Source organism: Amblyomma maculatum, chromosome 1 (genome assembly GCF_055883805.1).
Source record: "Amblyomma maculatum isolate TAMU_Amacu chromosome 1, ASM5588380v1, whole genome shotgun sequence".
Taxonomy (NCBI): domain Eukaryota; kingdom Metazoa; phylum Arthropoda; class Arachnida; order Ixodida; family Ixodidae; genus Amblyomma; species Amblyomma maculatum.
In genome coordinates this window covers 254,153,476-254,181,336 of record NC_139344.1, presented here as the reverse complement: position 1 = coordinate 254,181,336, position 27,861 = coordinate 254,153,476, and the positions used below count along the sequence as shown (strand labels likewise).

Sequence of the window (27,861 nt, the reverse complement as noted above, 5' to 3'; positions counted from 1 at the left end):
CGCACGCCAATACATGACGTTTGCAAGCCATGTGCGTGGGTGTGCCCATCCTTTTGCCGAGCTATCTCTCTCCTTCAGCACGCGCTACGCATACGCCAAGCCAGCTCAGCCCGTTTTCAGACAGGCGTCGACGCTTTCTCCAGTGTGTGTTGCGAACCCTCTGCGCGCGGCGGCTGAGGTTGCTATGGTGCCTGCGGACGTAAAATAGCGGCAGCTCTCTGTTTTTATGTTTTTTTTTTTCTTTTGCGAGTGACCCTTTCTTATCGTTGTGCTGTTCGGATGTTAAAAAGTGGCAGGTATTTTTTTTTTTTTTTTTTTTCGGGAGTCGTTTATCCTTGCATGTATGAATCAACGAAAGCACGCGGTCAGCTGCTGCGATCATGAAGCCCGCCCCATGCGCGGCGTGATAAATCGAACCAGGCTTGTACGTGCAATTAAGCCATCATGGGCACTCTGCCAAGTTCGCTCCCCGCCATCGCAGGAGCTATCAAAAGATAAACGCGCCCGGACGTTATCGCTGCGCAGCATCTTGGCACGCTGCCAAGAAATGAGCTGTGGATGAGACGACCGAAACGGAGTGACGCGCGCCATCGACATGCAAGCGAAAACGCTCGCGATTTCTGCCGCGGCAAAACAGAAACCTTGTTTAGAGCTTGCCGCGGTGGCTCGAGCAGCGAGAGGGACGCAGTTCCAACAAGTTCGAAATTTTTCGCTCTGTCACTGCCGCTCGTCGCTGAGATCGCTCAATCGCTTGCATGTGAGCAAGCTGGCCTTAACGCTTTTTTTCTTTTTCAAGTTCTCCGTGCAAAAGTGCAGTGTGGGTTCATTATGCGAGTGGGTTCATTACGCGACAAATACGGTATCGTTTTTTGGCATCGTAAGTGCCGTCACAAGCCGATTTTTGTATATCGAATTATCGATATATCGAACTATTTCGCGATCCCCTTCGAGTTCGATATATCCGGGTTTGACTGTATTTGGTTTAGGTGGCTATATTTGCAGCATTCTAAAGCTGCTTATTCATACTTTTTGTCTTTCTGCGATACCCTCGATGCTCAAAAGAGTGCCAGTCGAGGTCGGATACACCTCCGCATGAGCTGAAAATTCGACCCCTGCAGCCGGTTAACTCGGACACTGTCAGGAGTGGGGCTGCGTCGAGAACTGAACAGCACTCAAAACGACTGGAGGCATCCCGTCACCATATAGTTCGCTTTTGGAGCGAAGCTGCCCTTCTCGCATATAGAGCTGAAGGTCAAATCAGGTTTGGAAATGACCCCGAACGGGAGGCGCGCCGCCACAACTGTGCTCTTCATAGTCACGTTCATAGCCGTGCCAGTTTTTGCTTCGTCCACTCCCTCTAGCAAGATGTGGCCCCTGATGCATCCCATGACTAACCGTTAACGCAGCTGTGAGCTGTGAAGTTGCGTCCGCAGCTGCTCCAACCGCTCGCTCACCAGTTGTGTTACATGGGTCACCCAGCGATTCGCTCTTGCTAGATAAAAAGGTAGCGCTTGCTGTCTAAGTAACCCGACGCAGACGGCGGGGGAGGCGAAAGCCTCGCGGGACTTTTCCCGCCTGCTCGCCCTGTCCGGCCTCAGAGCTTATCCCCTGCCCTAGTGTGGGCAAACATTTGCCATAGCCCTGCTGGTGAGTCAGACGACCCGATTCATTAGCGTGTTTTATTGCTAGCTGGCGTTGTTGTTATTGCAATAATAAATGCCTGTTTGTTGTCAGCACATTGTTCCTTTGTTCCCAAGAGCACGGCCCGCAGTGGTCGGCGTGCGCTCGGTAGCGCAGGCGATCACTGGTGAGGTCGGCGGTTTACACTGTCAGCCGCGACTAAGCGGGGAAAACACATTTATCCCCCTATTACAAACCCACAGTGCGTGGAAGACGACTCTGGCCCTTCGGCGGCAGTGGCGGCATACAGCATCGTCGACCGGTCTGCGATCAACCGGCTACTTGAAAAAACCGTGTGCCGACAGTGTGGTGGTGACGTGTCTATTCAGAAGAGCGCTCCTGAGTATGGAGTTGCTGCGCAGTTGTGCCTGTAGTGTTCCATTTGCGGCGATGTCGTGAGCGAATGGAGTTCGGAACGTATGTCAGGAATTGCCAAAAGTAAGCCGTTCGAGGTGAATATTCTCGCGGCTCGTGCGGCACTTACAGGGAATGAACAAACAGCTCTCAATGACTTTTTTTCCACCATAGGAATATCCCACGAAGCCAGCACAACAAGACCTACCAAGGGCACCTAAATTCTAAGCTGCAGCCTGCCGCAACGCAGGCTGTCGACAGTGTGCTGCCCAAATGTGCCTCAGTAGTGAGAGATCTCTACAAGCAACTTAATTTCGGGAACCCCGGAAATATTGCTGTCTGTTTTGACGAAACATGGATGACGAGAGGGCATCAGTCATACAATGAAGTGTTCTACTCGTCCGATTTTGATCCCTTTTGTGTTGTTTCGTAGCTAAATAGTTGCTGATTGCAATAAGTGTTTGAGATGGTGACTAGGTGCAAGCACAAAATTTTTATCTCCTGAAATAATTTTAACAAAAATTTAGGTTTTACAACTACAAATTTGAGTGATCACAACTTTTGCACTAGAAGGGCCAGAAGCATGCTGTTACCCTCGTTGCATTCCTTGGTCTTTCTAGAATGTATTGGTATGCACCTTTTGAGCATCCGTACAGCATTTTGTCTAAAATCTTCAGAATCTTTGCCCATAAAATATTGCATATAGACGAAAGTATTCTTCTTTTGCAAAATCTGATTTCATATTTGAGGCCAGCATGCAGTAATACATATACCTGCGCATTTTTAAAGCTGCAGCTTTAATATTAAAAATTTTTTTCTTGAAGACCAATGTCCCACCTTAAAGTGTCCCCCCTTAAAGTGACGCCACCGCCGTGAGTGCAGTTGTTAGGTCATCATAATTGCATCGTTTTGTTGAAAGTTCTTTTTATGAACGGCCTTGTACAAAAATTTGGATTTTATTATTAATGTTTTTACTGCAGCAACCACCACACAAAATATGCCTGTGGCAAAAAATAGTTCCCTGTTAGTTTTTTTGGCTACCTAAATACAAAGCTAATCATCACACCAAATTATACGCTCAGGATTTTCAATACATCTGGCTAGTTTGGTACAGTCACATATCAAAAACTGATTTTGTTTATTGTTCGGCTGAGTAATACACACACCGCATACAATTTTCCATAGTTAGCTAATGCTATAACCTTACACTTACAGTGTGGCAACTTTTTCGGCGAAATTTTAATGCAAAATCGCTACTTTTGGTGACATTTTGCCCACCATCTGGCAATACTGACTCAAAACTCAGTGGCAACCCTGGTCAGGCAGTCAGACCGGCAGACATTTCTTTGTTGTCGTTGTGGGATCGAGTATTGGTTCCATTGCATCCTGTTCATTCTCCCGCTTTTTTCAAACGAGCGTGAGCAAGACTAAACCATGGATGAACCGCCTTCTAAGCTGTGTCACAGCGCGATCTGGGATTTTTGCTAGCGTGGACCAAAAGACGCGAAGTGTCGCATGTGTAAAATGAACCTGAAGACTCCGACTGACACTACCACAACTCTGGTAAATCACTTAAAGCATCATCAGGGGTGCAACAGCTGGAATAGGATTTGCAGCAATTTTTAGAGTAGCAAAATATCAGTTTTGGAGAAGTAAAATCCATATTTGGAGCAGCTCACTGAAAACAAAAACTGCATTTTGCAGTATGAATTCAAATTTCGGAGCCACTATAAAGGAAGGAAACCTTACTTTCGGCAAAAAAAATATATATATATGAGGAGATGAGAATATCGGAACGTATGACTGCGATCCAAAGAAAATCTAGCAAGGGCCACCTATCACTGGTGTGTATGCTATTTTCTTTAGCAATTCAGCATGTGCCTATTTTTGCAAATAATCATTTTGTACTGCAAGGCATGCTATCACACTGAAAAAAGAGTATGTGAGCCATAAAACCCAGCAGCTTAATTATTCAAACTTTGAGGGCTGAATAAGAATGGAAAGAGCTAGAGAATATGCATTCATACTTTTTTGTTTTTTGCATCTAGCGCAGTTTGACAATCTTAATCACGGGATCTTATCTCGCTCGCAAGACTCATAAAACAATGTTTTACTGTCTACGAAATCCACAGCTTGTGTTGTGCAAGGGCAGCTCCAGAAGAGCCCAATTCAAAGCCGGACTGCGATCAGCCTATGCCTAAAAGCGAGAGCAGTACAAAAACGAAACTATTCAAAAGCAAAAAAAAAAAAAAAATAATAATAATAATAATAAATAAAAATAAAAATAAAGTAAAAACAGCGAATAAAAGGCGAAAGGGCAAATGGCGCAAGTCGTAAGCAAAGAAAATTGATGAGCAAGCGCGTCTTCCGCCTGCCACTGACACTTTCTAGGGGCCGGTGATGACTCCGTGGTTTTGACTGGATACTTTGAGGGGAGGTGGGCGATGACTCGGAGTATTAGGTTATATATTTCGTGCACAAGCTGACTTTACAGTATTTTGATGTTCCAGCATACATAAATGTAATATTGACAGTCTTTGGTTACACTGCGGCATTACAGAATTAAAAATCTAAGGTTGTTGTGCGTTTCCTGACCTGCTGACACCCGAAATAAATTTCACTGTACCACTTCAAGTTATGCCGTATTTACTCGCATAATGCTCGCATCTTTTTTTTTGCAGAAAATTGATGCTAAGTTGGGGGGTGTGATAATTATGCGGGGAAAATTTTCAAGCAAATGTTTTGGAGCGCTAAAAGCACATCTAAATAGGTTCGAATTGGGATTCGTAGGTCAGCTATTGTAAATATAACCAAAACATTACTTTCAAGCAGAACTTACCCTTGTTATAAAAGTACGAAGTTGCCAAAAGCACAAATTGCTAAAGCACTTTATTTACCGCACGCAGCCTCATCATCACTCCCCGTGTTTCGTGGTATAATGCTCACAGCAGACCATACAGTTCTACTCTTGATCAGAGACTTGATTCAAGCCCAAATCGACACTGCAATGGCTGTCTCCATACTATGCAGAACTCGTTAACGCCGAAATGCCTGCTGACAGCGCGGTTGCCATGCTGTAGCCCGTACTCGAAAGCTTTCAACTTAAAAGCAGCTGTATAACTTGCGTACCGCCCCACCGCAATGCGGCACCAAGAACACGGTAGACGGTGGAACAAAGCACACGGACGGAACGAAGGAACAATGACAACGAGATGCGGAGACACCTCGCAAAATGGTGACGACTACAAGCATCATAAAGGTAAAAAAAAAAAAAAAGACCAGCTTATCCGATGATGATGATCTACCCAAGCACGCTATCACCGCCTGGTAGCGCGTGCACACAACGAGGCCAGCTAGGTTCAGTAGCACTCCAAAGATGGCGCTTGTTACTACTAGCAGACGACTCTTGCGGTGGTAAAATTGGTGGTGCGATGATTATGCGAGGAAAAAAAAAAATTCCAATTTTTGACGCCCAATGTTGGGGGGGTGCGAGCATTATGAGAGTAAATACGGTATACAAGAAGCCATAACTGATGCCCCTCCTACACTATCTGAAGACCGGAAAGAGAGTCTATCAACGAGACACCATAAAAACAACCTTGCTGTACATGAATGACCACAACAAAATACCAAAAACTTCCAAGAGCTGCATAAAAAATTAAACATACATTCCTTAAAAGCATGGAGAGAAAGCATGTGGAGAGTGGTGAGCAAAATGGCTCCACGAAATTATGCAGCAATAAGATTCAGAGGACATCTACAATGAAGATTAGACAGCACTGTTTTTCTGGTTGCTTCCTTCTAAATCCCTCGTGTTCAAAGGAGAGAAGTGCTATGGGGGGAAGCTTAGTAAGGACAGGCTGACCATTCTCATCGGTGCTAACATGACGGAAAGTGACAAACTAAAGCTGCTATAGTGATCGTCAAATCTGAGCATCCATGATACTTCAAGAATGTCGCGACCTTGCCTGTTTCTTATCAAGCCAACAGCAAGGCGTGGATGACGTAGGCCATTTTTAGTGAATGGATTCATTGCGAGGATTCCCGTCTCACGCGACAGAAGAAGAAAGTTTCGTTTCTCGTTGACAACTACCCTGGACATGGAACTTTGCCGGGCCTCAAATCCATGCAGCAGGAGAAGTTTGGAGAAAAAAGTATTTGCTTGCTTTGGAGCATAAATTTTGTGCTCATTGAGTAACATTTTCTTTCTTGCCTAAATATTGCTTCTGCAGAGACTTCCGACTACGCGTACTCTTGCCGCGTTGGGACCAAGCTGCGCGTATGCACCAACGGTGAGCGGGAGCGGTCTGCCTATTCAAAATCTATCCCCTTTCTAAACAAAACTCTTGATAAACGGAACATATTTTCCTGGTCCCTTGAGGTTCTGTTTAACAACAGTCTACTGTATTTGCATAAGCCTACTCAGAAGGGCACACGAATGCATTTTCTGGCCCCGAATGAGCCAAAGTGCAGGAGAAAACTACAGCATGCGAAATATGCCACGTAGACATCAAAAAGCAAAAAGAAACCCTGCAGCCACACCGAATGCCAGCACAGCCAGAGGAAATGGTAGGTGTCAACCTAATGAAGCTTCAAGGGAAGCATATCCTCTAAACAGCCGACTACTCTGCAAGTGTTGTCAGGTACTTGAACGCTCACTTTGATACGTGTGACATCATGCCTCTGGTCACTACCAATGACAATGGATCACAGTTTACAGGAAAGGAAGTAGCTAACTTTGCCCATGAATGGAATTTCATACCTAAGACATCCAGACTAGGATACCCAAAATCTAAATGCATAGCAGAGTCCACAGTAAAACCAGTGAAGATGTTGTTGAAAAAGGCACATGAAACTAGTCGTGACCCCAGCTGGCATTTTGGATTACCGTAATACACCCACTCAAGGAATAGGAGCCATCTCAGCACAATGCCTAATAGTGAACAATCCTTCCAACAACATGTCTTCCACATGTCTAACCACATGTCCAACCAGCCAGCAACTGTGAGCTGACAGACCGGACACAGAAGCATGAACTTTTACTATAACCAACGTGCCAAAGATCTTTCGCCTCCCAAGAAAGGAGACTAAAGTCACAGTCCAGCCAACCAGAGAGCAGGATACACGTAAAGAGGCACTACGGCGGAGCAAGTTGGGTTTCAGGTCCTACGATTGAAGTAGATGGCAACAGACTGAGCCGAAACAGGGTGCACCTGAGATAGAATTTCACCAGACAACAGTGGCACAAAGCACAACACAGAACCTTGTCCAGATGCTCAACAACAAGCAGCCACGGACAGTCCGGAATAGTGTGTTCATACGACCTAGTCACCAGGAGACAGCAAAGAATCCAACCGGGACGTTACACATTCATGAGAAAGGCCAAGTCGTGTAATATTAGGCCGCTTAAGCACTAGGCCGCTTAAAGAGTCAGCTGAGCGAAGTCTTGAAGGTTTGGGCTGTGCAGCCGTTGAAGCACACACAATTCAAAGACAGCTAGATATTGATTACGAACTTCGTGAAAGGCATGAATTTTTGCTTTGAAGACGGACAGGCATCTGCCAGAAGGACAACCAAGATGTCGTTGCTTCATCATGACATCAGAAGCGGTTGCAATAAAGGTTGATCTCTCCAAGTGAGAACAAGAGTTTTGAAAATCTGGTGCACATAAAAAACCGAGACATTTCACTGCGACAAATGGCTCTTGTTAAAATTCCATAAATATGGTATGAGTACTAGTTTCAATGCAGCTGCTGCTCAGTACCGATGCCCTGCTGCACAGCCCTCGGCAGCAATAAAAAAAACTCTGCTGCCTTGTGTGCAGGAAGCCTTTCAGACTGTAAACAAGCTCAAGAAAATGCTCAAAAATTAAAAGGCACAAATAATAAATAACTGCTGTAGTTTCTAGTGCACAGAACGGGTAGTATCAATTCTGTGATAAAGCCTCATACTACATTCTAGCGCAACATTTTTATCTGCATATGAGTAAAAAGCGTAAATTTTACCCTCCAAGCCTGTCACAGCATAAAACGACACACAAAACCCAGCTAGTTTCCCAACCCAGAAAACATGACATCACCAGTGGCACAAAACTCTCAACACTATACAGTCGAACCCGGATATATCGAACTCGAAGGGGACCACAAAATAGTTCGATATATCGATAATTCGATATACAGAAATCGGCTTGTGACGGCACTTATGATGCGAAAAAACAATACCGTATTTGCCGCGTAATCAACCCACTCGCATAATGAACCCACCCTCCACTTTTGCACCCGAGAACTTGAAAAAAAAAATGCGTTAAAGCCAGCTCGCTCACATGCAAGCGACTGAGCGATCTCAGCGACGAGCAGCAGCGACAGAGCGAAAATTTTCAAACTTGTTGGAACTGCGTCCTTCTCGCCGCTCGAGCCACCGCGGCAGCTCAAAACAAGGTTTCTGTGTCGCCGCGGCGGCAGAAATCGCGAGCATTTTCGCTTGCATGTCAATGGCGTGCGTCAGTCCGTTTTGGTCATCTTATCCACAGCTCATTGGCAGCGTGCCAAGATGCTGCGCAGTGATAACGTCAGGGCGCGTTTATCTTTTGATAGCTCCTGCGGTGGCGGGGAGCGAATTTGGCAGAGTGCCCGTGATGGCTTGATTGCACAAGCCTGGTTCGATTTATCACGCCGCACTTGGGGCGGGCGTCATGATCGCAGCAGCTGACCGCGTGCTTTTGTCGATTCATACATGCAAGGATAAACGATTAAAAAATAAAATAAAATAAACATCCTCGCAAAAAAAAACAAAAAAACCTGCCCCTTCTTAACGTCCGCAGCCGCCATATTTTACGCTACGCCGCGCGTACAGCACAATGATAAGAAAGGATGACTCTCGCAAAAAAAAAAAAAGAAAAACAGAGAGCTGCCACTTCTGAACATCTGCAGGCGCCATAGCCACGTCAGCCGCCGCGCCGCCGCACGCAGAGGGTTCGCAACACATGCTGGAGAACGCGTCCGACGTCTGTCTGAAAACGGGCTGAGCTGGCTTGGCGCATGCGTTGCGCGTGCTGAAGGAGAGAGATAGCTCGGCAAAAGAATGGGCACACACACGCACATGGCTTGCAAGCGTCATGTGTTGGCGCACGGGAAACGACAACTGCAGATGCGCACGCCTTTGGGGAATGGGCGCGGCGCTGCAAAGACCAGCCGTCGCCTCTCATTCCTTCCGCGCGTGGCTTGAAAACGTCACGCGGCAAACGGCCAAGGGTGATGCGATCGTCTTTGGGGAAGGCACACTTTCCAGTGCGTGGTGCGGAGTTCGATATATCGAACGACCGGTGCAATTGAGTTCGATATATGACGTGGCTTTCCTATACTTTTACATGGAATTTTCAAGGGGATATTTCGTGAGTCCGATATAACCAAAATTCGATATATCCGGGTTCGATATAACCGGGTTCGACTGTACTTCACTAACTACACTATCACCAGGTTCCCACAGCACCAGCTGCAAGATGCACTCACCTGTTTTGCACTCCTTTCAAAGAGCACGTACTGCTGGCACTGGTCCAGCCGTTTCTTGCGCACAGTCCAATACTCCAAGACTTTGTTCTCTTGCTTCAGGAGCTGCTCCATAAGAGCTGGTGAAGGGGTCAAAAAGGACAAGTTGCTTACTGAGTGGGCTGAGCAAGCTTATGCGCTTAGCTGATATGTCATCAGCTGTGCAGCGGTACTTTGCTCATCTGTCATCAGCTGACGACAGATGAGCAAAGTACCGTTGCACATAAACATCTCCTTTGTGGTCAATCACAATTAATACAAGCACATTACTGGACAGCATTAACAGGATGCACATATGCCTACCTTTGACCTTGGCTTCGGGGCCTCGACAGCTTGCATCCCCGTGGCCTGCACAGTGCTGGCTGCACCGAGCCGTGTACTTGAGGAAGGTCTCAGCATTGCGACGAGCCATGGTGCATGCCTTGAGAAAAGCCTCTTTCTTCTCCTGGTGCTTGCCCAAAAGCTGGGCCAACTGGGCACCCCGATCGGTGCCTTCCAACTCCTCCCCAGCAGCGCACCAGTCTTCATCGCGTCGGTACTCCCGCTCAAGGCTATCCAAGACAGAGTAGACCTGCCAAAAAATATGCTGGTTGCAACACCCATAGTGCCTGTCGACCGCCTGGCACATTTTCACCAACAAAGAATTCTCTCCTCAGTTGAAATCAAAATGCTAGCTATCGCAGCTCCAGTGTATAGCACCAACGGTAGTTGTTTACAAAAGCACTGCAATTACCTGCTCCGCTGTCTTGTAGAAGCGCAAAGCAGCCGTGACCATGCGATGTCGATCCTCAGCATGAGTCATCATACGATGCCACCATGTGTCAACAGCCTCCGCGACAGCCCGCACGGCTGCTGGATCATAATGGTTTGCTTGCACAAGAGACTCTGCCCTCTGTTGAATCTGAATGGCACTCGCATGCGTTTTCTGGGAAAGAGAAAAATGAGAACACGCAAAGTTACTCCTGCTTACTACTAAGCTGTACATTTACAGCGCCCTTCCCAAAAGGCTCTTAACTTTTTGGAAAGGTGAGGTGGTGCCCAGGTTGCAGGTTGTAGAATAAATTATTCTCAGCTCCCTCGTAACCCTCACCCAACTGTAAGTTACCTATATAGGCTATATGTGAGCAACCATCAAGGCTCAACATAAAGGTAATACGCCTCCCATGCAAGAGGTGAAACACAACTGCTGCCAAAGTGCAGTGCAATATTCAATTTCTAATAGTGGATCGCCTGCAACAAAGTGGATTCATTTGGTTGCATTGACCATAAAAGTCTATTCTAAACATGGTGCATATTTATTTACAACCATACAACCGTCTTCAAAAGTTCTTTTAAAGGGATTAATAAAGCTTCGTTCCCAAGCACATTATTTTTTCAAAGTACTTGAGTATCAAGACTTTCACAACTGTTTCTTCACTTGCTTGGCATGAAAAACTGCTTTTTAGCCGAGAAACACACAAACTGAACTTACAAATCCTTCTTTTGCACCAGTCATCAAACTAACTCATTACGTGAAGATTGCATGCCATAGCTAGGCCAGCCACATGAGACACTAGACACTACACTGACCTCCTTTACTTGTCTTGCTATTCTTATGATTTCTGCACCTTACAGTAAACTTCATTATACCCCTGTCACACGGGCACTTGTAAGGCCTTGAGAATTAAGGTTCTGTGCTCCAAAGGCGGTTGACACGCAGCTACACGGCAAAATCGTGAGCCCTTTGTGATAATGCGCTAACCGCATGAGGCGAAGTTTCTGGGTTTGTAGAAAATTTCCCGTGTCGCCCGCCCAAGTCGCTCATAGCATGATAAAGCGAACGTACTGAAAAGGAGGCTTGCACAACCGGATAAGCGCTGGCACTTAGCCAAGTTCGCTTTCCTCCCCCCTGCCTGAGCTAAAGTCAAAAGATAAACACGCCGTTATCGCAGCATCTTGGCGCACTGCCAGGAAATGTGTTGTGGACCCTCAATCCCTCGTGCGACGGTCGCACAACGGATTGAGGGCCGCCAAAGCATTGCCGCTCGTCACTGTCGCTCAGTTTCTGGGTTTGTGGAAAATTTCCCGTGTCGCCCGGAAGCAGCTCGCGAAGGCTTTGGGGTGCTCAGCTTCCGTTCTGGCTTTTTTTCTTTTTTTTTGTTTTAGAGTGTGAAGTTTGTTTCCCTAGTCCTGTTTGGGCGAATACCTGGTGCCTGCCCGTGCTCACTTCGTCTGATCCGTGCATATATATGATAGTATCGAGACAATTCAGTAAAAGCTTGGAAGAGTAGTAAAAAAAAAGGCTAGTGTGGCTAGATATTGTTAATTTTCAAAAGGAGCAGGAGAAAGTCACTGCTCGCAATGCAAGTCAACATCGCAATGTAGTAGCGCAACGCTGCGCTGTGACCTTTCAAAATGTGATGGATTAGTGTTTTATTGTATTTCATGCTGTTTAGTGTTAGAAATGGGATATAGCGTGATTGCACTCCCCTTGACCAAATCACCGAATGACGAGGCTGCGGAAAACAGAGCAGCGCTGAAAACGCGCCTCTCTGTCGCTGAGCCCCGTCACTCCGTGCAGTATGCACCAGCGACGACAGGCATTGGTGGCGGCATCGCGCGACGGATTGCGGTTACCGCTTAAAGGCCCGTAATACGAAAGATGGCCGTCAGCAGCCTTCAGCTGCATAAAAGGAGTTGCCCAAACCTAAGGCACCACCGAGCGGGCTAAAAAAAAACAAAAAAAAAAAAACAAAAAAGTAAGCGCAAATATAATAATATTATCTTTAAGCTAATTGATTCTACTTAAGAGTTAACTTTGCATTTCAATGAACTTTAATAAGATAGAAGACTTCGAACACTTTCAGCAGCCACATCTACATACGTGGTCAGAATAGAAAGGAAAAAAGAAAAACTTGCGTTACTAAACATCCGCCTCAAACCTTCAGAATCTTTCTTTATTAACGAGTTGGTCACTTTTACTAACATAAACAAGGGCAGTCTTGTTAATTTTTTACTTAAGCTGAAAGTTACCGTCTGCTTAAATTTTAGTAGCTGTTACTAGCGCCATTTCAAGCGCAGCGGTTGACAGCCATTGTGATTGCTGCTGGACAGATGGCGCTCACAAAGAATGCCTAAAATATCATCATCGTCATCATTTATTTCCTTTGCACTTGCCATGTAGCTGCGTCGCTTCTCCTTTTTAGTTTTGCTCCTTTAATGCAATAAACCTCCTTTGCAGTAAAGACCTTGGAGAAGTGCCGTGTGAGTGGGGTATTAGTAATGCATCAAACGGAACAATCGCACTTGGCCATGAAGACTTCCCCCTTCCTACCCTCCCACAATTTGCCATGCTCAAAGTGGTGCGTTTCTCACCAAAAAATTATGTCTAGCCAATGAGCTTGCTCAAAACAAAATCAAGTTTATATGGAAAGTTAACATGGGTACTTGACATTTATGCAGATTTATTTCTTAAAGGAGTCATGCCATGGTCATCCAATATATTAGTTTTGTAGTCTGGCAGATACTATATGGACCTTACCATTTTATTTCCGAAATTTTACCTCCTTAGATGCATTCCTTATTTCTAAATAAGTCACTGACGTTGGGACCGCGAAGCTCCTCCCACCGACAGCAATCACCATGTTGAAATGCTTGGCGATGTCATAGACTGACACCAGCCACCGCGCCATCTGCTGCTGTGCCGGCTCCGATAAGCAGCACATCACGGTGGTGCTGCAAATACACTGCACTGTTTGCGAGCTTCCTCAAAAACCAGCATGACTGCCAATGACTGTAAGCACAGACTATAAGAAAGAGCAATTTATTATAGTTCTTGCCCACACACCACCTTTGGCGCGACCGCCGCCATTATCAGATGGCAGCACTGCCCCCCACCATCGTCCACGCCAACGCACCGGCCACGACTTCCGCAAGCTGTCCGCGCTATCGATACGATGAATCGATTGCGCCGTTGTCAGAAAAGCATGCAAACATTTGCTTTTCTCGTAGTAATAATAGGTCCTGACAAAAAGCCTCTTTACTACAGCCTCTTTACAGTTAAACCTCGATATAACGAAGTCGTAAAAATCGGCACTTTACTTCGTTATAATGAAATTTCGTTGCATCGAAATTTCGTACCTAGCATGCGGAAACATTACCAAATCACTTGCCAGTTGTAAGCACTCATCCTTTATTTTCTCTGAAAATAATCAGTGACTTTCTTTTGCGTCTGCTTTGCAATCAGAGATGGCCTCACACTGCGTTCATAGGCCCACAAGGATTGCATTGCATCTTGCTGCCCAAACGAACTCGCATGGCGCCGCAGAACATCAATTGCGTCAAGCACTTCGCGGCTGCTCGGGGCATCGTCGTCTTCAGCATCGATATCGCTGCCTGGGTCCTCCTGCGTGCTTCCTAGCACATCCTGCACGATGGAGTCGTCGGTAACTTCCTCGGTGGCAACGACGCAAGAGTCTGCGTAGAGGAAGTCTTCCAGAGCGACACCGTCAGGAACGGCCCCGTCACTCTCCAGGCACCTCCATGCTTCTTCAAGGCCGGCTTGATCGCCTTCCTCGCCATCGAACGGAGCCCTTTCATTAGCCTCCGTGCTGTTGTCTTCGGAGGCACTCGCTGCTGCTGCCACGCCGTTCTCAAACCCGGCTTTCCGGAAGCAGTTCTTGATAATTTCCTTTGATGTCGCCTTCCACGATGCGGAAAACATCTCTAAGGCTTGAAAAATATCCACCTTAGTGGGGCGTTTTAAGCGGAGATTGAGCAGCAGCTTGTCGATCAACCGGCGACGATACGCACACTTCACGCTGCTGATGACTCCTTGGTCGAGCGGCTGAAGCAGCGACGTGCAGTTCGGTGAAAAAAACCGTAGCTCGACATTGGTAAGCTCTAAGTCGTCGACGTGATGGGCGGAACAATTGTCCACTAAGAGGCACACGCTGCGGCCGCCATTCTTCATATCCTTGTCGAACGCCCGGAGCCAGTCACGGAGATAGATGTCGCGGGACATCCACGCTTTCGTGTTAGAAGTGTACTCCACTTCCAGCTTCCGAGCGTTTCTGAAGCACTGCGGCTTCTTGCTCTTGCCAATCACAAGCGGCACTCTCTTATCACTGCCATCCATGTTGGCGCACAGCAGAGCAGTTATGCGCAGTTTACTCTGTTTGCCACCATGGCAGCGATCACCTTTCAGTGCTAGCGTCCGATTCGGTAGCATCTGATAAAAAAATCCAGTTTCGTCCGCGTTGTAAACGTCTGATGGCTGGTATCGCGTCAGTATTGCTGGCATTTCCTTCTCCAGCCAACTAGCGGCTTCAGGCGCGTCAGCCGACGTTGACTCCCCGCACAGCAGCCGTCCGACGATCCCGTACCGGGCCTTAAAACGGTGGAGCCAACCACTGCTTGCCTTGAATAAATCCTTCTCGAGCAGGCAACCGAAATCCTTTGCTTTTTGCTGCAAAATTGCGCCACTTACCTGCACATTCTGCGCTCTGGCGTCCATGAACCAGGCGAACACAGCCTTATCTACGTCTTGATACGTAGCAGGCTTCAATCGCTTACGTTGGGCGCTCGTTCCACACTTCACTGAGCTGAGGATAGACTCCTTGGCTTTCAAATTGTTGAAAGCGTACTCATGGATATGCTGAATCGAGCCGCTACGTCCTTCTTCTTTTCGCCTTTCGAAACTGCGTCCAGAATCGCCTCTTTTTGCTCAAGCGAAAGGGCTTTCCGCTTGCCACTCATGGCGGCGACGCACGCGGGCATGCACGAGGGCAACCAAAGCAACGCCTGCGATGTATCCAGCACGTGTGGTAGCAGCGAGTGAACAACGCGACAACGCGGACAAAGGAGTACGGCGGCGACGGCGGCTGCGCAAGTGCGCAAGCAATCACATGGGTTGGCAGATCCAATGAGAGACGGGCGTGTAAACTGACGCATGCACAGCAAAGAAGCCTGGGAGGAGTGGGGGGGGGGGGGGGGGGGGGGGGGAGGAGGAGTGCGCCGTCGCCGGCGACCGAGCAAAAAAAAATAAAGACGGGCCCGGACGGGGGGAAGAGAGAGGGTTGCTCTCTCTCTCTCCCGCTTGCTGGGAGCGAATTCCACGCGCCCCATGAGGCCCATCCGCGTGGGTTACCCAAGTCACTCACGCTAGAACCGCTTTCCCCGCGGCCGTCATCGTTACGGCGACATTTTCTTTCCGGGTAAATTTTTTTAGGATACGCGACTTCGTTGTAATGAAATTGCAGCAATATTACTTCGTTATGTCGAGGCAAAATATACATGGTTTCCAATGGGGAATAAGTTGAATATGCCTTGTAACTTCGTTATATTGAGGATTTCGTTATATTGAAGTTCGTTATATCTAGGTTTAACTATTACAAAATGCCGCTCGTTGTGGCTTTGATGCAAAGCAATATAGGCCTAGAGATGATTACAGAGGAGCAGATGGCCAGAGCACAGTCGCTCGCCGCGTTCATGGATGGCACAGTTTCAGTAAGCTTGCGGCATCTGGTGCTGTAGGCCTTATGAGCTTATCGTCTACTTTCACAATGCGGCTGGGGCCAGATTTGGGTTTGAAACCAAGACGGCACTCAATGTGGCGCGCCGCACGTTATACAATACACTGCTGCGCTGCCGGGTGGTACTCGAAGACTGTACAAAAGCGCGTTCGAACAGTGCATATTTTATGTGTTGCTTTTAAGATGTGTTTCAGTGTACAATGTGTACGCTGTTGAAGCGGGCAAGCTCGTGCACCTTTCGTACTCGGGCACCGATGTGCATCTTAATCCCGTCCATAGACGCCGCTGTTTTTAAGGTTAAAAGCACCAATGGAGACCGAAAAGCTCAGTTTGCGGTAACCATGGTTAGTGGCATGACCGCAGTTTCAACCACTACATCGGCTTACCGCGGCTTCGCGTAACCGCAGTTGATTTTTTGCTCGCACATAGAATATGCAGCAGATGACGTGGTGTCGGTTTATGTCATCACAGGCTGTGCCGGTAGCCAGATCAGCGAGCTGTTCACGAAGAAACAAAAATACTTGTCTTAAAAATATCTGCAGCTCCAAGCTGAAACTGTGATGTTAAGTTGCTTAGTGGCTCAGGTATAAGATGCAATAAACAGTTTATATTTCAAACTTGGCATCCCTTTAAGCAGGCCCTGTTACCAGTGGAATGAGCGTACTTGACATCCTTCAAAAGATGCTCCATCTATCCAGACTGGTATCATACTGCGGTTCTCACCTCTATTGCCAGCTGAAACTGTTCATGTTGGGAGCGTGACTGCTCAGCTTCAGGAAGGCAAGTTGGAATCGCAAACGTGGCAGAGAGCATCGCCTCTCCATTTCTGATCCATGTGTTCACCTGAAACAAACAAGAGAACAAAACCCCAATACAAATTAGTATAGCAAGCTTCTGCACTTGGACCTGGCCTCTGGAATGAGACCGCATGAGTACAGATGTGCATGATGATCATGGTCCCAAGCAGGTGAAAAGCAATTATTAAAGAAAGGTGTCCAGAGCATTAATTACATTTTGGCAACGAACAGCGATATTTATTCTCCACTATCAAATCGGAGATTGTTTCAGCACAACTGCATGAAGAAGGAGAACCATATTCAAATGATGCGAACTCCTTCAAGATGAACCTTTGCTCCCATCTTATCTGAATAAAGAATTGAGGGGGAAGGCCCCAAAAGAGCAAGCATATGGAAGTCTTTAGTGTGGCAGAAAAAAGAAAGAGTTGATCCAATAGTAGTGCTCGTTAGTGTGCACTCAAGCACAGCACAGCTACAAGGAGCAGCACCTGTACTAGGGGAGACTTGCCTCTACTAATTTTGCTGCAGCATGTACGGAAGCGCTTAACACAGATGTTAGTTTTGTACACACCTTGGGCTCTCTTGTCACATTTTTGACGGGACAGTGGTAAAAGACGCACCGGTAGGGAAACACAGTGGCAGGGAATCGCAAGTGAAAAAACGTCCTTTGTTGCCCGCCACTTTCTCCTGTTTTGCTCTACTTTCAGAAAAGGGAACGGCACATTCTTCTTAGGAACAAGCATAGAAGGTCTTAAGCAGCTGTTGGGGGACGGGAGACAGCAGCAAAGAGGGCGGCAAAGTTTGCACATACGTGCAACGTTGCTGCACATGTTTCCCGGCAGCTTCTACCTAGCCCTCATCTACTAAATGAGAACCTAGAAATTGCATTTTCAAGATGCACGCGACAGGAAAATTTCAAATAATATCTCTGAAAAATGCCCAGTGACGGACATGACTGAGAGCATTTTACGGACTGCTTTGTAGCGGGAAAAAATTCAATTTCAAACAACTTCCTTGTACATTATAGCAGGAGCCCGATACTGAAAAATGACAAAAATTGGAGTATAGAGGGTTTATGAATAATCCCAATGCCCCGCATAATGAGTTAATGCCAAAGGATTCTAGACAGTCGCGACAGCCATGCCTACAGTGTCTGTTAATGCCACCAAATTCGCCTTTTGTTTTAAGAGCAAAGATGAGCAAAATTTCGTAGTACTGCCAAGAACAATCACAAATTTTTCTGCAAACGGTGCGACGAACTTGCGAGATGTTCATTTTAGTTTTTTTTTTTTTTAAATACCACCCTGGCCTAGATTTAAAAGCAGTCACATGACCGCTCTCTACTGCGGCAAAGTTAGTGTTCGCAAATATACTTCAATTGAAGGAGCTCAGTCAGGGAATGCCAGGGTAAAAAAGGAGACCACCGCTCAAAGGGTCAAATCAGGATGAAAATGGCAATCTTGTTGCTTTGTGATGGTGCATCACAAGCAAGACTATATGTCGTTGCCATTTCACGCCATTGCACATTCCTTGATGTGCAACATGGCTGTGCCTCTCGCAACAAAGTGCATATTTGCACAAGTGAAGTAGTTTTCCTCCACGCATGAGTTCAGCAGAGCACTGTGATTCCGAGGCACTTGGCTGTTTACTCTTCAAGTGTCCGCGACAGACTCTGTTCAAACTTCCTTGCACTGTAACATAACTCAAGCTTGTGCAGCAGAAGACATCTGGCAATGGCACATCAAGCTTGAGATCATACGTGCACGTGGCTAAATTTAGTTAGAACTACTATACAAACCCCCTTTCTACAAAAGTTAAAATTAATGTGGCCCTGCTGCAGAAACAACTTGAAAGCTCGAATGTCGACAGCGCTGTTTTGGCGAGCGCAATTGAGGTCCCCACATTTGAGCCATCAGCATGTAGCGCACCTGAAACCTTTCCAGCGGTCTTACAATTAACTTGTAGCTCAGGTGACGGCTCTGTGCAAAAGTCCGATAACTCTAGCAGGACTCCAATGTAGTACTAATTGAGCCTATTAAAATCAAATTTTTTTTATTTGCACGTGAATTTGCCATGTCGTATGGGCCACTTCTGGTAGCACTGCCAAAGTAGATCTGCCAAACACACACACACCTTGAACTAGCAAGAGGCAGCAAAGGGTTAGAAAGCAAAACAGAATGGGGTTGAATTCTGTTGATTATCTTTGTCGTCGGACATTTGGTGAAGAAATCAGAGCCATGTCTATGCTCATTAGGGGTAGCCTAAGCCCATTTGGTGACAGCCTGTCTCTTAGCATTCTTCTAGACTCACAGTTGCCGGAATAGTATTGCAACCGTATATATTCTAGTAATGAGCCTCCCCTTTCACAAGAAAACTCGTCATCAGTTTGGAGGGAGAGTTCATTATGCGAGAAAATAAGTTGACTTATTTTTGCAAGAATCGAAATTTCATATGGCCAACCATCATCAATACAAGCATGTGGTCAGCTGCTATCATGCTGCCGGTGGCAAGCATTCTTCACTTCAAAATGTGGTTGCGTTTATCACTGTGCAAGCCAATGATTTTGTGGTAGTGGATGATGCCGGCCAATCGCGATGAAATGAACATGCTGAACACCAGGACTTCAAAGCGTGCACTGCCACAACTGGGTGCACAGCACTGTGGGAGCAAGCTGATGCAAACGCCTTCAGGGATTTGCAGTCTCTCGGTAGCCTGCCATTTACCGTCACTCCCCTCTCTGTAGCTCTCCTCAAAACAGACACATGCCATGGCGTTATCGGTGTGCAGCATCTTAGTGTGCTGACACTGTGGATGGCTACAAATGAAATGACGCCATGCGCTAAGAGAGTAACGTTTTCTAAAAGGAAATGTAACAGCGAACACTGACAAAATTTCTTAACACTCGACGAACTGCACACCCCCTCATCCTTCCACCGCCAACCTTCTGTGAAGGTGGACTCGCCTGTATGTGTTCACAGAAAGTGCGTCCCGCCGCCACAGACCTGCGTGCTTGCTGTACCAGTTTTTTGTTTCAGAGTAAAGCTTGTGATTACAGAGTGAAGTTGTACTTTGAGTGTGCGAAGCATCTTCAAAGCGGAGCCGCTTGAAGAAAACCAAAGCACATGCATGCACCTATCAACTTTACTTGTAACAGCAGTTTTTGTGGTGGGGCAAAAAATGTGTTCAGCCTCCATCAAAAAATTGCTGCACTCAGAGGTGGGATTACTCCGAAAAGCCCACTGGAATGAGAATGAGGTGCATCAACAGACGAGCGGCTCGGACACATCAGGGGGAAGTCATTGTGTCCTGTACATACAGACCACAAGGTGATGGCCAGCCTGAGAAGAGACGCGCTCCACAGCTCAACGATGCACTAGATCAGCTGAGCCGAATTCAGGATGAAATGGAAGGTCTTGGCACAACAGCACCACCTCTTCCAACTGTAATGCAGCTTCATCCGAGTACAAACGATGCAGCCCTGGAGCAGCTGACTCAGGCATCCTTGACGTCGACACTGCTGATGGAGCGGATGAACACGACGACAGTGTCCTCAACTATTCACTGAAGCCTTGACCCCTCAAACGAAATCAGAAATTTTACTGGCGAGAACGGTCATCCTTCCGCTGAAGATTGGCTCCCAGAATTCAAGTGAGCCATCGACCTCATTAATTACTTACAAGCAGCAGAAACCTGACAGCTATCTATTTTAAGCTAAACTAGCCTGCAAAGAATTGGCTTACATCCGCTACTGGAAGATGTGCTACATGGCCAGACTTCGCAGCTTCCTTCAGATCACCGTTTGTCATTACAGAAAGCCTCCCTGATTTATGGAGAAAAATAGTAAAGTGTGTGCAGCGTCACAATGAAGACATCCTGAAGTACGTACAAGAAAAGATGTGCACTAAACTGAAGTTATGTATCCCCAACACAATTGCGATCTCCAGCAAAAGTGATCTCCAGCAGCAGCCTGTAAAAACCCGCAGAGCACAACTTCAGCGCTCTGACAGTGAGCGAGAGGACCATAGTTCTGTGAGCATCATGAGTAGAACTCGGTGCTTTCTCAAGAGCCAGGACATAAGCTGCACTGGGCATCTAGGCAAAAGTGCCTCCATATGTGGTGCTGGTGGACAACAATGGTCTCTTCGAGAAGTGAATTCCTCGATCAATAACAGGCAGGCGACATGGCAAGGCTTTCAGACAAACTGACATGGGATCAAGAAGTAATTTCATGCTGTGAAAGTGTCGTAATACATCCATGCACAATGCACTTCATATCAGCACATAACTCTACATGGTGGATGAGTTCAGTACTGCTGTGTCCAACTACAGTAACGAAAAGTTGCACTTAAAAAAAAGGGCAGGCTCTCTTATGTTCAACAGCTCTCTATGCTGATAGAATATACATACATAAAGAATGGAGAGTCCAAAGCCTTGTGACCAATAGTAGCTGACGGCATTAAAATTAGCCCCCGCATTCCGAATGAAGAGAATGGCCAACTGTGTGCTTTAAAAAAAAAAAAAAAGTGCAGAATGTGCTCTGCACGCAGAATGGAAGAATTTGGTGGCTCTGACATAACGGAAATGGAAACCGAAAATCAGCCAAGAAGCAAGCCAGCTTTCAGTCATCATACCACTGCTTATATCATGAGTGAAAAGTGCAGAAGGAAATAACCAAAAAACTAAAGCCATGCAGACTAATTCGTGACAGCATGTCAGTGCACAGCAGCCCTGTCCTGATTGTGAGAAAGAAGAATGGAGAGCGGAGGACGGTTACTGACTACCACCGCCTAAACAACCAAACTGTAAACGACAAGTATGTTGACCTTTTAGGTTACCTGTTAGGAAACACACTGTTTGTGGTGCTTGAAATGGCAGACAGGCATTTCTCTTTACCACTTGAGGATGGCTGGCAACATAAACCAGCATTTAGAACTGAAAACAGGTATTTTGAGCCTATAAGAATGGCATTATGACTGGCCAATAGCCCTCTGGTTTACCAGAAAATGATGACCACGGCCCTTGGCCCCTTGATCTGGGCATAGTCTCGTGCTATCATCACTGATGACATTAAAATTGCATAGAAAGGAAACAAGCGAAAACAGATGAAAGACAAGAGCAAAGAAGGCATACATACCACACCGCTGGACTTACAACTTGTAAGTCCAACTGTGTGGTGTGTGTGCCTTCTTCGCCCTTGTCCTTCGCTGGTTTCTTTTCTATGCAATATGAACCAACTAGCTCAGCAGTTTACTCTCCTGACATTACCATTGCTGAAAAAAATCTGCCAGACTTGAAGAAAAAGCTAAAGGATGTTCTGAACGCTATATGGGAAGCAAACCTAATGCTCCACCTACAGAAATGCATGCCTGTTGCTGAAAGGGTCAAGCACCTGAGTTTTTGTTCTTACCGCGGTTATCATCTCGACCAGCCAAATGAAATTCGGAGTTAAAGGAACACAGGTAAAGCGATTTCTTGGCCTCGCTGGATTCTTTCTCAGGTTAGTGAAACGCTATATGTACCTCCATTGCGGCCACCTTGCTTCACAAAGTGGACCTGAATTCAAGTGGACAGGCGATGAAAGGAATTGCTTGAAGATCCAATTCTTCACTTGCATGACCAAGCAGTAGAAACCGAGCTCCACAATGACGCAAGTCAGTTAGGTCTAGCAAGGATGCATCCCACCCACTGCTGCTGAGAAAAGGTACCACTCGAGCAGGCTTGACCTGCTCACCGTCATCTGGTCTGTTGCCAGACTAAGACCCCCTTCTCAGAGTGAAGTTTACAGCTATCACCGAGTGCAGTGTGGTGATGCACCTTAACAGCATCAATGGTACAAAGCCACACGTAGTGTCATGGATCGACCAACTGAGTAAAGACTACGCGTTCATGCATCGTTCCAAGAAAAAACAAATGGCACATTCACATCCTCAGTCAAGCACCTCACGAAGACCGCCCCCCACAGTTCACAATATGAGTTCAAACCTGAAGGGTTTCGACAGCTCTCAGAAAAAAAGGTGTGTTCAGCTGTTCCAGTGGAAAGCAATGCGGCCACGATTCAAGCACAAGACGCCGAGCTTTGCTAGTTCAAATAAATAGTGTAAAAATCAAGGAATGAAAGGACGGTGGGAGAGGAATCTTGTGTACAACGCTACAAACTGAAGGAAAACCTTCTCTAGTGCACACAAGACGGCGCACCGCAGCAAGACCTCTTAGTCCTCATTAATGAGAAAGCTCATATTATGAGCGACAATTTGGCAGGCTACTTAGGCGAGGACAAGACTGTTGAAAAACATTAGCAAACTCTGGTTTCCAAAATGCATGCCAACACTCAGAAATAAATCATCATGCAGCACTGAATGTATCTGCCACAAGAATCAAGGTAGAAAGCAGCACGGCATGCTCAATTCGATCTCAGATGGCTGAAAACCCTTTGAGATTGTCCACATGGACCATGTGGGCTCATTTACAAGAAGCAGACTGCGTAACACGAAGCTCTAGGTACTTGTGGACAATAATACAACCCCAACAATATGGACAACTTCAAGGAATTAGTGAATGAATAAGTTAGGACTCCCAAGAATGGTAGTGACTAAACGCAGCATCAGCGCCACATCCAGCCTCAAAACTCAAGAACTAAAAGGAACCAGCACACAGTGGTATCAACTCAGCATCCGCAAACCAACAAACACGTTGAGAATGCTAACCGTGTCATGATACCAGCCACCTCGATGGCCAATCAAAACAGCAACCATCAATACCGGGGTGAGCACCTTCCAAAAATACAAAAAAAAAAAAAATTAAAATAAACGGCGCACCAAGTATGTCGACCAAGTGTTTCCTGCACTGACTGCTCTACGGTTGTAAGCAAACTTTTTCTGCAAGGAATCTGGCTGTGCTTCTGTTGCGCGAGGCAGCAAATGAGAACGCTTGAGAAGAGCAGGAAAAAGAGCAAGAAAGAGTATGATGCCTGCCATGTTCAGGCAACACATTACAAAGTTGGCGAACAGTTGTAATGCGATACCTACCAATCCATACACGACAAACGACGAAGACACAGCTTAAATATAAAGGAGCCATTTACTGTGACGGAGATGTGGCCATCAGATGCATATAATATCACTAACCTTTGCATACCCAACTGCCATTTGCGTTCATTTCTGCCATTTTTAAGCATGATAGTCTTGTTAAGTGGACAAAAAAACTATAAAATGTCGCACCGAACTCATTTTTTGAGAAAAACCTTTTTGAGCTTCCCTTTAATTCGAACAACTCTGGGCAGCTACCGAGGCTCGAAAATGAAAATAAGGCGAACGCAGCACAATGGCGATACCTAAAGGCAGCACTGCCATGGACATCAATTAACGTGGCTCGACTTGTGGCTGGATGGGCGCTTTTCCTTGTTTTTCCTGTGCCATGAAGTCTGCAAGCAGTACGACATGGATCTTTTAAGCGCGGTCAGCATTCTCGCATATGTTTAGAAGAACACGCCTGCGCATGTCATCGCTAACTGTTTTAGACACAATGGCTTCATTGTGCCTGAGCCTTGCGATGATACAGTGGCGACGGTGCAAGATGGACTAGGTGAGGGAACGGCGCGGCGTCAACGCTTTGCGGAAAGGAATGGGCGGCGTTCTAGTTACGTGGCATGGCGAGAGAGAAGGTGCGCCAGACTAGCTCCCGATCTGGCTCCCGTCGGTGCCTGCCACGCCTCGCTTTCCACAGCGAACACCTCGGTGAAGTCGTTTGGCTCCCGTGGTTGTGAATGAATCATTCAGCAAAACGCTCTTTGTGGCTGTGCAATGGGAAAGTACTTTGTTCCGGATTTGTGACAAGGAAGCTGGTGAATCAGACGTCATGCACCATTTGTAAACAAGCCCTTGTGGAACACAAAGGCTTATCAAGAACCCCTGAAAAAGAGCTTGTGAACTGCAAGACGAGAGGGAGGCTAACACACCCAAACGCTCATCTTCACCTCTTTAAGGGCCACTATCCAGGGTATGGCCTTTTAAGCAAAGGGCCCGCCCAGTGCTTCGATCAGGTACCGGAGATAGTCTGTGCAAAATGCTACAGCGATACGCGCGCCGCAAAGCAGCAAAAATACAAATACAAATCAAAGCTCTCTCATCCTCCCCTTAGGGACATCAGCTTCGCCGTTCTCTACGAGCCGCTCGGCTGATGTCGGGGGTAGCAAATGACATCCATTGGTCTGTCTCGCTGACTGACGGGCGAAAGATGGGCGTACACCACTAATTGTGTCCATCGCTTGCTGCGCGCTTTTCCCTTGCCATGGCCAGACTGAATGCAGCAGCACGCGCTCACTCGCCCATTTTTTTTTTCGCGCACGCAGAGTACCCCACCCCACCACCTGCCAAACGCGGAGGAGGAAGGGGAATTTGGCTTGCGGAGGCTAGACGACCGGGCAGGCGAGTCAAAAACCTTTGCGAGGGAATGGGAGGAGAGAAACAAGACAGAATCAGGTGGTTGCGGTGGCTGTAACTGCGTTATTATTATTAATTACTCTTTTCAAGAACATTTTGCAACCTTGCGTTCTGGGGGAGAAGTGTCAGTCACCGGGAAGAAAATATTTCCGACTGGAAGGTGGACAGAGTGGCCTTAAGCAGACGGAGCAAAAGTTCACGAAGTATGCAAGCCAGAGGGATGCATATGACAAGATAACTAACGCTTTCTAGAGAATTATCCCTTTACCTTGCCTTGCACAAAGAATATATATTGGCCAGGTTGATCCACTACTGTGTTTGCGTGCGCACGCGACAGTACTGCCGACAGTTAAAAAATAAGAGTGAGAAGAAAAGCCAGGACCTGCAGAAAATGTCGAAGCTAGTGCGAGCAGTAACACAAAGATTTGAGCTAGTTGGTTCAGCTTCGATATCTTACCGGCGCGGCGACAGGGGACGAGGAACAAGAAGAGACGACACCGAGCGCTTGTCTTGTCGTCTCTTCTTGTTCCTCGTCCCCTGTCGCCGCGCCGGTAAAATATCGTAGTGTGAGCAGATGCATCTGAGATGAGCGCAGTTTAAGCCCTGCATGCTTTCAACATTGCTTTGTATTTGTCATATATCTGAAATTTGTGTGAACTTATACTCCTGATGTTTCAAAAAATAAATGAATTAGATTGCTTTCTAAGCTTTTAGTACAGTGGAACCCGGATATATTGAACCCGGATATTTCGAATTTTGGTTATATCAAACTCACGGAATATTCCCTTGAAAATCCCATGTAAAAGTATAGGAAAGTTGCGTCATATATCGAACTCAATTTCGCGGTCATTCGATATATCGAACTCCGCATCACGCATTGGACGATGCGTTTCACCAAAGATGATCACATCACCTCGGCCGCTTGCCACGTGACGTTTTCAAGCCACGCGCGGAAGGAATGAGAGGGCACAGCTCGGCGACGGCTGGTCTAGGGCAGCGCCGTGCCCTTCCCCTAAAGGCGCGCGCATCTGCGGTGATCGCTGCCACGCTAGCACGTGACGTTTGCAAATCACGTGGGTGAAGGAATGAGAGGGCACCAATGCAGCTGTGGTGTTCGGGAGAGGGGAAAAACGCATTAGAGCGAAGCGCAAGGGTGTGCCCACTCTTCTGCTGAGCTTTATCTCTACCATTCCTCTCTCTTTCCAGGTCTTCGTTCACAGCAGCATGCATTACGCATGAGAGGACAAGCCAGCTCAGCCCGTGGCAGTCACTTCTCCAGTGTGTGTTGTGAACGCTCTGTGCGCTGCGGCTGTCTCGTGTCGTCGTGCTGAACGCGCGTAAGCTACTGCAGCCGCGGACGCTAAAAAGCTGCAGATTTCTTTTTTTTTTTTTGCGAGAGTCGTGTATTGTCGTCGTGCTGAATGTATGCTATGGCGGCTGCAGAGGTTAAGAAACAGCAATTTTTTTTCTTTTGCGAGTGTTGTCCTTGTCGGGCTGAACGTGCGGCGCAGCGTAAGCTAAGGCGGCAGCGGACATTAGAAAGCGGCAGCTTTTTTTTTTTTTTTTTTTTTTTTTTTTTTTTTTTTTTTTTTTTGCGAGAGTAATTCTTGCATCTATGAATCAACGAAAGCATGCGGCCGGCTGCTATCATGCCCCCGGCTTTCAGCATTCCTTGCTTCAAATGGCATTTGTAGCTATCACGCTTGCAATGATTTTGTAGCAGTGGAGTACGCCCGCCCCACCACAAGTGCGGCACGATAAATCGAACCAGGCTTGTGCAATCAAGCCATCCCGCGGGCACTCTGCCAAGTTCGCTCCCTGCCACTGCAGGATCTTGGAAAAGTATATAACATGTCGTGACGTTATCGCTGCGCAGCATCTTGGCACGCTGCCAATAAATGAGCTGTGTATGCGAGGGTCGAAATGGAGGAACGTGGCACCGAACGCATTTTTTTTTTTTTTTTTAATTCTTGGGGGGCAAAAATGGGGAGTGGATTCATTATGTGAGTGGGTTGACTACGCGACAAATACTGTATCATTTTTCACGATCGCAAATGGCGTCTCAAGCAGATTTTTGTATATCGAATTATCAATATATCAAACTATTTCGCGATCCCCTTCGAGTTCGATATATCCGGGTTCGACTGTATTATGAATCATGAGCAGAAGCTATTTTAACAAAAATGTTGCTTGCAAGTTTGGAATCAAGTAACAATGAACCTTGCAGTACTTGTATGCAGAATCAGGAGAGAGGCCGTCATCCAGATGGTTTGTCCAAGTTTGTTTATACAGTCGAACCCGGTTATATCGAACCCGGATATATCGAATTTTAGTTATATAGAATTCACGAAATGTCCCCTTGAAAACCCCATGTAAAAGTATAGGAAAGCCGCGTCATATATCGAACTCAATTTCACCGGTCGTTCGATATATCGAACTCCGCACCACGCACTGGAAAGTGTGCCTTCCCCAAAGATGATCGCATCACCCTTGGCCGTTTGCCGCGTGACGTTTTCAAGCCACGCGCAGAAGGAAT

General features: G+C 46.7%; 1 protein-coding gene across 4 annotated transcripts in view; it reads right to left on the bottom strand.

Annotated features, from left to right (window-relative positions):
- Nucleotides 1–27,861, bottom strand: part of trio (trio Rho guanine nucleotide exchange factor) — a 294,295-nt gene that overhangs the window by 188,344 nt on the left and 78,090 nt on the right. For all 4 annotated transcript variants that reach the window (XM_084590873.1, XM_084590874.1, XM_084590876.1 and 1 more), the window contains exons 20-23: nt 16,814–16,933; nt 10,312–10,503; nt 9,882–10,149; nt 9,543–9,658 (exon numbers count right to left, since the gene is read on the bottom strand). In XM_084590873.1, coding sequence (XP_084446999.1) covers nt 9,543–9,658; nt 9,882–10,149; nt 10,312–10,503; nt 16,814–16,933 — 696 coding nt within the window. The remainder of the gene's footprint in view (nt 1–9,542; nt 9,659–9,881; nt 10,150–10,311; nt 10,504–16,813; nt 16,934–27,861) is intronic.